This window comes from Lutjanus erythropterus, chromosome 23, assembly GCF_056507025.1.
Source record: "Lutjanus erythropterus isolate fLutEry1 chromosome 23, fLutEry1.hap2, whole genome shotgun sequence".
Lineage (NCBI taxonomy): Eukaryota > Metazoa > Chordata > Actinopteri > Lutjaniformes > Lutjanidae > Lutjanus > Lutjanus erythropterus.
This window is the reverse complement of record NC_139339.1, coordinates 15073152-15087747: the sequence shown is the minus strand read 5'-3', so window position 1 is coordinate 15087747 and position 14596 is coordinate 15073152. Positions and strand designations below refer to the sequence as shown.

Here is a 14596-nt window from a genome sequence, read left to right as displayed (position 1 = left end):
GCTACAGGAAGCCATTTTTAGGGAATCAACTTAACTACCTATCAAGCAGAAAAAGTTAGCAACTAGCAGGTGAATACAATTAAACATTTAATAAATTGTTCAGGAGCTATAGGTGACTTAAACCAAGGTTAAAGGACAATGACCATTGGACGTAAATACTTAATGTTATTCTGTGTCTTCTGAGACAGGACTGTGTCTTTAGATGTAGTTCTGCCCCCTGGTGGCCAAAAAATGATTTAAAATAAACAGGCTGTTTCTGAAACCTCTTCCTATTGACTCTATAGAGCTCTGTACTGATATGATATAATCATGTTCTCGAAAATTCAACCATGGAACAAACAAAGTAGTATCCATGGCATGTTAACCATTTTCTGCTAACAATCCCACAATGCAGTGCATCATGTTTGTGAAAGTAAACAGTCAGTCCCACAAAAAGCAATTATTTATTGGTGTCTGAAATGTCTCACTATATAAACTATTGAGTATCTTATTATATGGGAAGAATTAGTGGTGTAGGTAGAGATTTCAGAAACAGCCATACCCACCTGTGTACTTTTGAGTTAAAATTAAATAGCAATGTAAAGACTTTCCCACAATTTACTTTATCAACACCCAAAGAAAAAAATGAAGAATATAAGCTGGCATTGTTTTAGGACCTATATCATTTCTGTTTAGCATAAAAAAAAAAATCATTTAGTTGCTCTTTAACTGTCAAAATGATTGATATGGTACAAAAATGTGTTGATTAGTCTCTTTTTAAACTTGCATGTTTAAAAATTACTAAGAGATCTGTCCTCTCCATGCTTATGACTATAACTGTCACCATTGTTATCATAAATGCTGAAGCTACACCTGTTTAACTATTTTAAACCTACAGAAACGTAACTATGTCATGCGCCTATATTTGGGCTGAAGTGTAAATGAGCTGTATCATGTTGGCCGTCAGCGATCCTGCAGCGATCCTCAGGGCTCGATGGTGACATCCGCCATGCCGAAGACCTGCCTGAGAGCGGGACAGTCCAGAGTAGCGATCATCCTGGTGCTGCCGTCCCTGTGCGGGATGAAGTTCTCGGTCCAGGTCAGGGAGGACTTCTCTGGGATCAGACTGAAACCAGCAGGGTCAAAGATAGATGCCAGAAAGACAGAGCTTATTTTGGGGTCATTTTGAACTGATGAATAAAAGCTGTGACAGTGAAAAATATTAGAGGAAGGTTTGTGTGGCTGTCATCAACAGTTCATAAAATCCTTTCTAATCTGATGGACTATCTGGTGCTAAACTAGATGGAGACTAGATGGATGGATGGATGGATGGATGGATGGATGGGTCAAACACAGGACAGATGCAGTTTGTATCCCAGGTGAAAAGAGTGACTTAAGTTGCATTATGTAGGTGATTTACTCATATGATTAACATAATATAATGTACTTATTTTAACCCAAACCATGACCTTTTTGAAACCTAACCAATTGGCTTTGTTGCCTAAACCTTAACAAACTGTTTCACAACATTAACCATGTGTTTAGCATCATGTGACTTCCACAGTGTACGTAAGGTCCTGTATGACTCTCGCTAGTATTCTCCAAAGGTCGTATATGTGGTTTTTGGAGTCACTGGAAAATGAGCTATTGTGTCCTTTTGGTATGAGGATGTGTTACATATTGGACAAGTACTAGGCTGAGCTCACCTGTAATATTTTGTCTTGAATGGCATGATCCCCGGTCCCTCCATGTTAATGTAGACGTCCTGCAGGCTGAAGCCGAAGGGGTTTGTGAAATCCACAGTCGCCATCATCTCCTCACTCACTTTGGGCCGGCCGGAAACCTTAAGTACAGAGAGGACATACATCATTAAAAAAGTCAAGAGTGTGCATAATAAAGCTGATGCCAACAAATTAAAACCAAATAAAAGGAAGAATAATTTCAGACCGAAACGTTGAGTTTGGGATTGCGCAGGGTGATGACTTTCATGGCGCTGATGATCTGGCCAGTCTCCCTGACCTTCCCAGTAACAATGAAGTGGAGGTTGGCCTGTTCCACCAGTTTTTTCAGGTAGTCCCTTGACTCGACCGTCACCACCTCTTTCACACCTGGAGAACAAAACAAAAATCATATCATACATGTATGTTTTGTTAACTTTTAAATGAGCTAAAAAGTAACGTGACATCTTAACTGTGTAACAGAGCTCTTTTGTTATAATACAAAGTACATTAAAAGATATCTAAGGTAGAGAACTGAACCTTATTTTGTCCTTTCTAATGTCAAATTATAGTAGTTTTCATTCTGTCTAATAATTTCTAACAGTCTTTACACATTCTTGATAATATAGCTGTTGTTTTATATGGGGTTGCTGAATGAATATAGTGAAGAATTCATTAGAAATACTTCAGAGCACTGTGATATTTTATTTGGTCATTAGGGTTGCTTTTGATTATGATAAAAAAGAAATGAATAAACTCACTTTTGTTGGGGCCAATTGTCACTTCAGGATCATTGAACAGGAACTCAGAGCTGCTGACTCCAGTGTAATACACCACACTGCCACTGATGTAGGCGTCCACGACACGGCGCTGGTCGCTGCGGTTGATGAACTCCAGGTGCAGGTCGAAGTCATCACCCACATCGACGTCCAGGGTGGGCAGGACCACGTCCACATCAGCCTCAGGAAGGCTGGACTTCTCTCGTTTACAGCCGTACTCCTCTGCTTTTTCCAGAGCGATCCGCTCCTCTCTAGTACCTGTTTGGATGATTAAAATATATTAGTGTGTTTGTCGATTTGACTCAGTTATGTTTTGTTTTACCACATGTGTGTACTCGAGTCAGCCTTGAGTCACAAATTTGATATATTTAGACCTGCCAAAATAAAAAAAAGACTTGAAACTTGCCTTAGACTCTAACACAAATGACTCTTGATTTCACTTGGACTTGAGCCTTTTGACTTGAACACACTTGATACATTAATCCAAGATTTAAAGTATGTTATTTAAAAAGTGTGCCACAAATCATGCCAAATTTGTGATAAATGAAGCACCAGAATTGCCCCGTGTACTCTGGTTCTTTTCCATGTGCCAGCTCTGGCCCAAACCAAGCCAGAATGATGCCAACTGGATCTGATTTCAAGACCAAAACATCCACACCCCAAAAACCTTGACAAATGTGGCATCCACACAGGGGCACATGGCTGGTCCTCTGGTGCCAGAACACAGATAACTGTGCCAGCACTCAGCCACTGTCATCAAAGATTAACTTGGTATCTGGCATTGTTGCGCAGAATGAAAAACAAATTGCCTTAGCACTGACTTTCGCAGAGACTGTCTCTCTGTTTTCCTTACGGCACTGTGTCCAGGACAGATGTATCCATTATGATTCATTTGAAAATACTCTTTTTAAGTGCTTTGGCTGCATCAGAGAAAATGGTTCTGTCCCCTTTTCAAACACGGTGATTTGTGTTGTGGTCACTAACCCTCAGAAAACTTGTATTGACTGGTGATGTCACGGCGGGTCGTGGCCCCTGGAGATTTGGTCAAAACCATGCGGCCTACATGAGTCTGGTTCACTTTGACCAGCTCCATGGTCCCATCTTTATTCCGGGTACGAAACACCACATCGCTGTTGACCTGAAGGGAGAAAGGCAGAGATAACCCCCTCCAAAAAATGGCAGCTTGGGTCTGACCCGAACTAATCTATCTAACACTGTGTGAATAACTGATAATGTCTGCAAAATGAGCCACTGGTGAGTAGAATAAGAAACTTTTTACAGAAAATTTAAAGACTCACCTCAGCAAACACAAAGGCAGCATCAAATGGGTAACATGTCTGTCCATGTTTGATGGCCTGGACTGATGCTGGACCACATCTGAACAAGCCTTTGTGGATCATGGAGGAAGAGATTATATGTGCCATCAGTCCAGTGTATTTACTTTTATTCAGACTCAAAATACAAAAAAACAAAAAACAAAACAGTAGTCTCACCATATTCTTATAAAGTCTGAAGTTATTTTGTATTATTATTATTATTATTATTATTATTATTATTATTATTATTATTATTATTATTATTATCATTATTATTATTATTTACCATCACTGGTCTCCTGCGGCGTTGCATCCACAACCTGCCAGCCTCCAAAGCCAGGTGGGAGGTCTGGTCTGGACATGAAGCACTCATTCCAGCAGTGATAGTTCCTGAAGATATGTAGAAAAGGTTATAGGGTCATTGAAATAAAATGAAAAGTTCAGTTTTTAGTTTGAAGATGGGATTAGATGAAGGAGTGTTCATCCTCTGAGGAGCATGTAAGGAGCAAACTGCTAATTAGATTTAGATATCCATGTAAACGAGTGGAGGTTTTGGCTTGTTAAAGAGGTCAGGGAGTCACTGAAAAATATTAGGATTCATCCTCTGGGGACCATGAATATTCACAGCTGTCATAAACCAAAGTGAAATTTAAATTAAGGTGTGGGCACAATAAAACCTCATGCCAAAGTTCATGATGATATCACCACCTGTCGCTGTGATATTTTTCTGTGGATCAAAATGTTGGACAGACTGAGGGACCACCAGTAGGACACATCACCAGCAGGTCAGTAACAAACCATACATTACAATAATAAGATGTCTGTATAATGGTAAGCTACATGGAGGATGTGTTACCAGATGGAGTCTTTGGTGTTATTGCGGTCGATCCTGCCGTTGTCATGCAGGATGATGTCAGTTGTCAGGTTCCCATCGTTGTCATGAGCGGAGTAGTAGTTGGTGACGACCCGCGCTGGGATGCCCAGACAACGCAGGACTAAACAGACAAGCAAAGACAGAAATCAAAGAATTGAACAGAAGGTTCTCAGCTAAATGCACTTACCCAAAGTATCTAAAGCCCCTTTCACATACAGTTCCCAGTAAACTACTGGGATAACCTTTCAGCCACCACTAGTTATTTTCACTATTTACACATGCGGCTACATTTAACCAAACCTGCTGTGGTAACGCCGGAATAGATGCCGGGAAGGTAACACTTATGGATACTAACTGCTATAAACAAACAAAAGATGAAGAAGAAAATGGGGCATCTTTCGTCAGACAGACATACCACTTTACATGCTCATCCCTGCAATGTTGCTTTCAATTGCAACACAACCGGAGCAACGATTCCCTGAGATGTTGCTGGGTTTTGAGGTGGGAAATTGCCGGTACAGACTTCCCTGAATATTGATCCCTGCTCCCATTCACACACGACCACAGCCTGGTCTCACCAAAAGGCATGTGAATAACTCACCAATGTCTTAACTCATCTCCATATTATCAGAACACCTTTCTTGCTTTTCATGTCATTTAGTCTACACTGATGCACATATGCTGTGTCATTTTATGCACAAATGCCATAGAGAAAAAAACTGTCAGGTGATGTAGTATAAAGATCAACAAAGTTTGCATATGGAAGAGTGAATAAAACTTTGTTATGTATTTAACATGAGGAACCAAACTACTTATTTTAACACAAACTTGAACTTCTCCTAAATCTACATCTAACCAAATAGTTTTTGTGCTTAAACCTAACCAAACCACGACCTGCAACTACAATGTTATCCACAACAAAGATCATCATCACGACAAAGGACGCCTGACTATTGTTACCACATTCAGCACTCAGGAAATGCACCAGACTGTGACACAAAATGAATTAAAAGCCTAAAATGTTTGGAAAGTGCTTCTGGGAATCAGTGGAGATCTCACAGGTGTTGAAGACGGCGGCGTAGACCCAGCACTGAGCGTAGCAGACAGGCATTCCGCTCCTGGCGTAGGTGAGCAGGATTTCTGTGCTGCCAGTCCAGGAAGTGGGCGCCACTCCGTAGGTGTACTCGCCGCTCCAGTTCCCCACCAGCACACCGTCATCATCCCGAGAGTTCAGCTGAATGCAACCAAGAGCAGATTTTAGACATTAATTGCTCTGATGCAATATGATATTGTGAAGTTATTGTTAGCATTTCTGAAATTCAGTAGAACCCTAAAATGTTCACATGACAATCAGTATATCATGTTTTTCTCTTAAAACGGCCAAATTGTGCAGCATTTTATATTTTATTTTGACTCTAATTAGTACAATGAGAAAATTAGAGGACAAATATTCAAAATGTCAAGAAAAAAGTAAAAATATCAAGAACAAGTCAAACTTTCAGAATTAATGCTAGGCACAAGAAAAAAACAGAGAAAGTAGAATTTTCTCAGTGAAGTAAAGTAAAATAAAGTTGAAATGTTGAGGATGAGGTCAAAATGTCATTTTGACTTTATTAAAATTATGTTTCAACTTTATTTTGTTCTCAACATTTCAACTTTCATTTAAGTTACTAATACTATTTAAATTTTGACTTTATTGTAGATACTTTGATTTTATTCTTATCATATATTATTTTAATATATTCCATTATAATACAAAATATTCTTCTTTAACTGGCAGACAAGCTTTACTCAATAAATACAAAAGCATGTAAAATCCTACATGCACGAGGAGATCTGAGGTATTTAACATAAAGCTATCCTAATTTGTACATGCAGTAGTGATACTGTTACTGTGTCATGTACTGTATCTGTAACTGCATCTTTGTACAAATTACCACGCTTCAATGCCATCACTGTCAGCTAAAAAATATGAATGTTTTATGAGAGAAAAAGCAGCTTGTCATGTTTCAAGCTGGTGTCAGAATTTAAGTGTTATTAAGTGTCATGGAAAGAAAACTGAGTTAACAGCCTTTATTTTATTCACTGTATCAGCAACATTGTACATTTTATAGTACAATAATGTTTTGTGTGTATTTATGCATCATTTGACCACATATCTCATGTATCTGTAAAAAAAATTCATGTTTTAGAGGATATCCATAAATATTCTCTCACCATAGCAGAGGCCTTTCTGGTCACCTTGATGGGGTCTCCTCTGTTGGTGATGGGCATGTCAGCCTTGTCCATGATGTAAAGACAGGCATCCAGGACCCCAAAATTGAACTAAGGGTAAAAAAAAAAAAGACTTAAGACAGTAAGAATATTTCCAAATTGACCCTCTAAAATTGGTCCTCGATCTGTTTTTTCACTACCTGTCCATAGTTCCAGTTTCTCTCAGCGATGTCGTCAAATGCACCATGATAGATGATCCCCATCTCATTCATCACACACTCCTCCCTCTCTGTCTCATCATTCAGAAACACAGCATCATCTGAGGACAGACAGCAGGTCATGTGGATTATTATGGGCATGAAGGTGAGACTAAAATGTTCAATAAAATGGACAAATGGAAAAAAAAAAACAAAACAAAGGTTGTGGCCAAAAGGCATAAACCAACTTGACGCCCAGGGATTGAAGAGGATGTAGAGGGCTCGGTCTTCGTCACGTCTGGTTCTACGGATGCCAAAAGGGGTCATCACAGCCACATACATCTGGTATTTTCCCACAATGCAGTCTGCTGTAGGAGTGATGCCCATGGTGACCATGCTGCCGGAGGTGTTCGTGATGCGACCCTCCCAGATGCTCTGACGCTCCTTGGTGGGGAAGACAGGAATGTAGGTGCCCTTGCTGTATTGAGGGCTGGAGCCTGGGTGAACAGGGAGTATTGGCAGATTTAGCACTTGCACGGCATCATGGGTAAGTGACAGGCACGCCACAATAAATGAAGTATATGAAATAAGTTGTAAGAGACCCTTAAAGTGGGAGTGGGAGGCCTAAATTAAGTTAAAACTTAGATTTAAAGATACCATATGATAAACATATTAAAAGTATATAACAACAATCGACCCCTGCTAACGTCAATCAAGTTTGTCCTTTCCTGTTTCCTGTATTTAGACAGTCTGTGTGTATTGAAAAGAAACTTTTTCAAGATGGTTTAAAGTGAAATATCTTAAACCTTATGGCACACCTTAAGTAAGTTAATGTTACCAAAAACTTGCTAACAACTGATGTAGAGTAGCTGGTGAGTTAACTTGCGTTTTGTTAGCATTTTGCTAATAGTAGCTATCAGGTATAACTACATAGGTAATGATGCAGATAAGCTAGCTTTTTTGTTTGTTTGATTGATTTTTTCTGTGAGCATATCTAAGTACAGAAAACAGGAAAGGAGAACGTTAACCATGGTTCAGCCAGATACTAAACTTGCTCAACCCCAATTGGAGCACAGAGCAAAAAAGGGCGGGGCTTTGGGATGGGTCAATAGAGAGGTAAAGACCACTGGATCCTTCCAGTGAGCCGCCATGGCATCTAACTTTGGAAAAAATATATACTCAAAGACAGCTGGCCTTACATCTGCAGAAAGTTTATCTTTTGAAAATATGATCTCCTGGAGCCAAATTCCACAAACTGTTGAATAGGATAATGAAAAGGTTTCTCAAAATTATCAATATGCGCAGCTCACCGATGGCAAACTCCAAAGCGAACTTGTCTGAAGCAGGATCGTAGGGACGATTGAAGGTGATCTTGATCTGAAACTCTTGTCCGCGCCGGATGATGAGATAGTCAGAGTTGTACAACATGGTGTGGTGCTCCCTCTTGTTGATGTCATCTCGTCCCTTCACCATGTCCACGCCATGGATGTCAAGAAACTCTGAATGTAGAAAACTTTAGATAAATAATGCTGCACAACTGTAGTCATTCATTCAGTTCAGTGACCCTTTGTTTTAAATGATGCAATGTTTGCAATAAAATAAATTTAAAAAAAAGTTGGAGAATTGTTCAGTAGTGCAGATCATTTCCCTTTAAATGAGTCAGCAGCTGTAAACTTGTCAAAAACCTCAGTGATGAGTACGTACTGTAAGTCAACACTACAACCACTCATTTGAGGTTGTTTTCTGTCATCTTGCTCTAATCCACCACAAAATGTTCCAGACAGCGCATTCATAAATTCCCGTCATATCTGGATATCCCCCACTGTGTGGCTCGTTGACGAGGATACAAGGTGGAGCCTCGCGACAAGCTGGAGGAAGTGAGCAGGATTTATCCTGTTTGGACATCACTCATGTGTCAGTCATGTGCAAAAAATACTGGAAACTGTGTCCCTGTGGGGAAAAAGTCTTTATCTTCTCCAACAAAGACGCACTGTGAAATGTGACATCTAACTTTCTTTTGAGAAACAATTTTTTCCCCCACTTCTGTATAAATAAGAGCTCATATTGGTTTGGAGCCTCTGATAGGATGGTCACTTCAAACTTCAAGTACTGCAATAAAGTGTGATATTTCTGAAAATGTACTTTTTTGTTTCCATTGCTGACATGCAAGAAATACATGCATGCAGTACATTTAAAAAAAAATAGAATTGTGTTTTTATTTCCACTGGATTACACTCAGGGTAGTTCAAATTTGTATAAAACAACTAGGAAAAATAACTACGAATTTTTTACAGTCCAGCGGGAGGTGGATGGAGGGCTGTTGGAGATCACTGGTTTAGCTACTTTAGGTTTCCACTTGGAGACTTTTCCCTACACATTTCATTGCTTGTGTGCAACACATATATTAATTTGAAATAACTTGAAAATAACAAAACATTAAGTTAAAGACAACAGATTAGTCGACTCCTGTGTGATATTTTTGCAGCGTGCTCCCTCACCAGTCAGAGGTGGAAATCCTCTCGGGCCCGGTAACCCGAAGGGCTCAAACTCAGGTACATCCTTTGTGTCCGAGTTGGAGCTGGAAATGGGAGCCGTGGCGCGGCCGAGGTTGGTCACCTTGGGAGGGGGTCCGCTGGGACGAGGAGGGGGGTCGGAAGAAGTCACAACGGTAGCTTGATCAGACATGGTGCTGATAGTTCAGGGTGGATGATCTGTCACAGGACTGGAGGAGGAGAGTGGATGGAAAAAAAATACATTATTCCCCCATTAGTTTAAATATGTTTGAAATATTTAGTAGAGATGGTGGCAACCTCCACAACTCTGACTTTATATTTCAAATATGCCTGTTTAAATTGTTTATCTCTGCAGTTTCTAAAGGCCAAATTCCCATCATGCTCTGTTCATTCCTGTGTGGTGGGTGAGTCGTTTTCAAACCCATCTGCTTTACATCTGTGGAAAAACTGCAAACACGCCTCAGTGTGTGTGTATATGTGTGTGTGAGAGAGTGTGTCCTTGTCCATTTTATTCAAGAACAAAATATTTTCAAATTGGAATAGCTGTTGAAGAAAAGCACATGAAAATGTTAAAGCTTAATGATGAAATTTCTTACTCGCCTTGATGAATAAACTGCACACACATGGAAGTGGTTTCTCTGTGTGTTTGTGGGGTGGGTGAAGGCGAGTTTATAGTCACTCCCCTTCCTGTAAGATGCAGCTAATGAAAGACACTTTTAGTGTTCTGGTGATTTATTTTCACTGCACAAATATTGTGTGTTTTTGTGGTCACAGAGAAATGTGTTTTAACACCGAGCATTAATCACGTTTATTAAAAGCCAACAGTACTGTAGTTAGAACTGACAAATATTTGAATCATTCCTGGTCATGGAGGAAAACCACAGTGAGTCCTACTGTGGTCGTCTTTTGTTTGAAGTCATGTTATTATGAAAGGTATGATGAAATAACTGCCAGATTACAAGTTAAATTCACTGAATAAGTTTTTAAATAAACCTACATTGTAAATATCCACTGGGACTATTCATGATACCTAAAACTGAATTCTGAAGTGGAACAACCAGTTGAAGGATTGATATACTACTTTAGAAACAAAATAATTGATATAAGAGGACTTGTAGCACTAGCAGTTGAGGAAGTGCAATTAAAAGTATTATAATAGTGTCCCTAATTACACTCTGTAAGTTTAATAAATCTAAAGTTACGCGCATCAGGTAGCTTACATAACATACTTATTTCAACCCAAACCATGATCTTTTCCTGGCCTAAACTTAACCAAACTGCAACCGTTTCACAACGTTAACCACGTTTATTTTTGTGACGATGGACACCTGACTTTGGATCTGCTGTCCACCAAAGTTAATGTGAAAGACTGGCGTATGAACTACGAGCAATCTGAAAGTATAAAGTCAAGTATTTATAGGCTATGCAGATTAAAGAGACTGGGTTGGAAAAGAAATACATTAGGCCTACGCCAGCTGGCCATTTTTGCAGGTTATGGACAAACTGTTGTGGCTGAACATTTGCTGTTTTGTTTTTTACAGTAAATTGAATATCTGTGGGCTTTCGACAATTCATTGAACAAAACAAGGAAGCTGAAGAATTCCCCTTGAACATTTTTACCATTTTGTGAGTTGAAAAAAAGACATAAGGATCAATCATTTTATGATTTTTTTAAATGGAAACTACAACTCAGCTGAGGTAGAGGTAGAGGTAGAGTTTTTATAGGCTTATGTAGCAATGTCATCATGCAGAAACCTACATCAAGTCATGTGAGAAAATGGCTTATGGGAAGAGCATTAATTAATTAACTGTATTAATATAAGTTATTTCTGTTCATGGTTAAACCAAAGTAATTAAGTAAATAAAAATATTGCTACTGTAACAAGTAAATGTGAAAACAATACCACCCCCAAACCAAAAAAAACCCCCCAAAAAAAAGAACTGACCACTGACAGATTCAAATGTAGCCCTGGGTGTGAACACATCAGCTTCATGTAAACAGTGTCCCTCAGTGTGACTCATTAAATCCACAAAACATGAAACAGAACTAAAATGACATCAACCCTTCAGCCCACATGGGGTCTCTACCTAAAACCTGCTTCCAAGACCCTGCACAGGCTGCAACTGCAGGTCAGGAAGCATGAAGGTACTGCCATGAAGATTATGTAAACATGCGGTAAGACTGATTTAACCATTAAATACACAACAGCTGTTTTCATAAGATGGTAGGGGGGCGTACAGTGTGTCAGGTTTGTGGTATAAACACCTGCCTGAGAATATAGTAAAACTCACTGTTGCATAATGCGGGTGTGTGCCGGACGAGGAGAGAAGTTTGGGACGACGTTTGGCTGCATGAGTCATCATTTAACACAGTGAGAGCTCTGTTTTCACCTTCACCACCAGTGGCACTGATAGACACCTTCTGCAGACTGGCAGAACAAAGTGGGTGAACACATACTGTACTTAAGTATATTTTTAGGTGAATATTTCTATTTTTATTCTGCTTCATACTTCAACTCTACGACATTGCAGTTTGAAATGTAGTTGTTTTACTTTACTACAGCTAAAGTAAGTTTTAAGATTAATATTTCACACAAAAAACTTATCTAAGTATGTAAGTTATTGTTAACGATTAAACCAATGGGTTCCAAACTTTTTTGACCTGAAACTCTTTGCAAATTAGTAATGTTTTAGTTAGGCTCCCTCCAGGTGAGATGTTAGCATAGCAGTTCCACAAAAAAGAGATTTTCATTCTAAACTAAACAAATGGTTTAACTTTGTTCACCCCCAAATCAAAAACTCATAATTTCCATCGTACTTGCAGTGCTGTTTAATCATCTAGATGGTTTGGGGCGACTTGCAGAATTTTGAACGTATTGGCCATCCTGTTCTGTTCACAGCGCTAAAAAAATACATCTGAAAAACTCAATAGCAGCGTCTTTTTTTGCAGAAATCATGACTCAAAATAATCCACAGATGTTGCTGTGAGCAGTTTCACATAGGAACTATTTTCTTCATACTGTAGAAATACTGTCTTTCTACTAGACAGGCCATAGTTCCTTGATTAAACTGCTCACAGCAAGGTGTGTGGATTATTTAGAGTCATGATTTCTTAAAAACAGATATCGCTGTTGAATTTTTCAAATGTACTTCTTTTGGCACTTTGAGCACCATAGGATGAGTGCCATCTAGTTCCATTATATTTAATAGAAGGCAGACACCTCTAAATTCTGCAACTCACACCAAAACTATCCAGATGGATAAAAAGAACTACAGGCCAGAGCAGAGTTACTCCTGAATACTTCACAAAAAGCAAAGATAAAAGAAAAACCCAAAATATGATTTTGTTTTGTTTTCTGCAGCATATGTACTGGTCTCATACCAACTGTGATGCTCATCAACATCTTGTTGCTCAGTAGTCATTACTACATTATTACATGAGTATTTAGTGGCCTACTCATGGGTTGGACCACGCCCATCTTCCAACTTGGCCCTCATTTTGATCTCAACTACCACCTGTAAAGTATCATGACTGCATCTTGCAGGAGTGCGATGACATCACATTATAATACACAGTAGATTTTAAATGTTGTGGAGTAGAAGTACAGTGTAGCATAAAATGGAAAAGAACAAGTATGTCAAAACTGTAGTCTAGGGTTTGAGTTAATGTATTTAATTACTTCACACCACTGCCCGAAACGTTTCCATGTCTGAGACACTCGCTACTGTAAAAGCGCAGACACACATGTGTTTAACACGGCTTTGGCAAATGCTGACACGGGAGAAAAACCTCTACACATTTTTACCAGCAGAACTGAGCCAGTTTGTGCTCAGGGAGGGTTTGTGCTCACCATAAAACTCTCGTGCCAAGATTAAACCTTTCCCAGCAAAAACTCAAGATAAATAAACCAAGTTGTGCAAGTACGATATATTTTTTTAAAGACAAAAACTATGCAACAGTTTGGAAAAGTGTACAAATACTCTTTCATTTTAAGATGTGGAGTTTGTACATTTAAAAATATAAAAAACCTTTTTTATTCTGTTGTTACTGCTATATGGTAATTATTGACATTCAGGTAATAAACCCTGGATTTGTAAGTCCACTGTAGCTGTTTCCACTAATACCCAGGTACTGATACCTGAACTATTAAGGTAAATGAGGATGAGACTGAGAATGTAATTAAATCATCTCAAAAAAGTTTAGATAAGAGCAAAGTTCATCAATAATTAAATAATAATTAAAAAAAAAATAATAGGCTTTGTTTGAGTTATTCAGAGTCTGTTTGTTTCACCAAAAGAGTTAAGAAAATTACACAATTGCAGAATGTTTTAAATAACTCTCAGATGTAGAATCAAATTAATTTGCATCTTCACATCTGGAAGGTATAAACAAAACAAGATTACCAAGCTGTTGAGGAATTTTGGCGCAATAAATGCTTTGTTGCACCAAAGTAGAGTTCTTGGTTACAAATACAACCTTCGTACCTGTAGAGTAATGCAGAGTGGATGCGCTTCAGATGAAGTTGTAGAGAGAAGTTGCTGGTTGGAGTTGCTCTGCTGCTGCTGCTGCTGCTGCTGCTCCGTCTTGACAGAGTTCTGCTGCTGCTTATATACTGTGTTCCCTACAGGAGGGAGGAAGAGCTATCAATGTGTGTGTGCGCGCGTGTGCATGTGTGTGTGTGTGTGTGTGTGTGTGTGTGTGTGTGTGTGTGTGTGTGAGTGTAAGATCCTTGCAGGGAAACAGTGTTGTGTAACTGGTCGGTCCAACTTGGGAGCAGGATGTGGAATCTACCGTCTGTGTTCAACCCACAGCTGGATGGAGTTCAGACAAGATAAAGTGACTGAGACTCTCGCTGTGATGTTTGAGCTCTGCAGCTGTCAGATGTGACGGTTTGATACACAGGCAGAGTTGATATGATGAGATTTATCACATTGTCATCTTATTACTGTTGATAAAGAGGAGACACATCCCTTTTATATTTAAGTATTTTTAGTAGCCATGATGG

General features: G+C 39.1%; 1 protein-coding gene across 1 annotated transcript; it reads right to left on the bottom strand.

The window, feature by feature from the left end:
- Positions 1–458: 458 nt before the first annotated feature.
- f13a1b (coagulation factor XIII, A1 polypeptide b) lies at positions 459–14226 on the bottom strand. Its single transcript, XM_084712962.1, has 15 exons — positions 14076–14226; positions 9576–9799; positions 8388–8576; positions 7326–7574; positions 7081–7199; positions 6884–6991; positions 5726–5900; positions 4649–4787; positions 4079–4182; positions 3775–3863; positions 3461–3614; positions 2459–2734; positions 1927–2087; positions 1686–1822; positions 459–1105 (listed from the first exon to the last, which is right to left on the bottom strand). Exons 2-15 carry the CDS (start codon positions 9760–9762, stop codon positions 964–966), a joined length of 2229 nt encoding a protein of 742 aa, XP_084569088.1. The 5' UTR covers positions 9763–9799; positions 14076–14226; the 3' UTR covers positions 459–963.
- Positions 14227–14596: the final 370 nt, after the last annotated feature.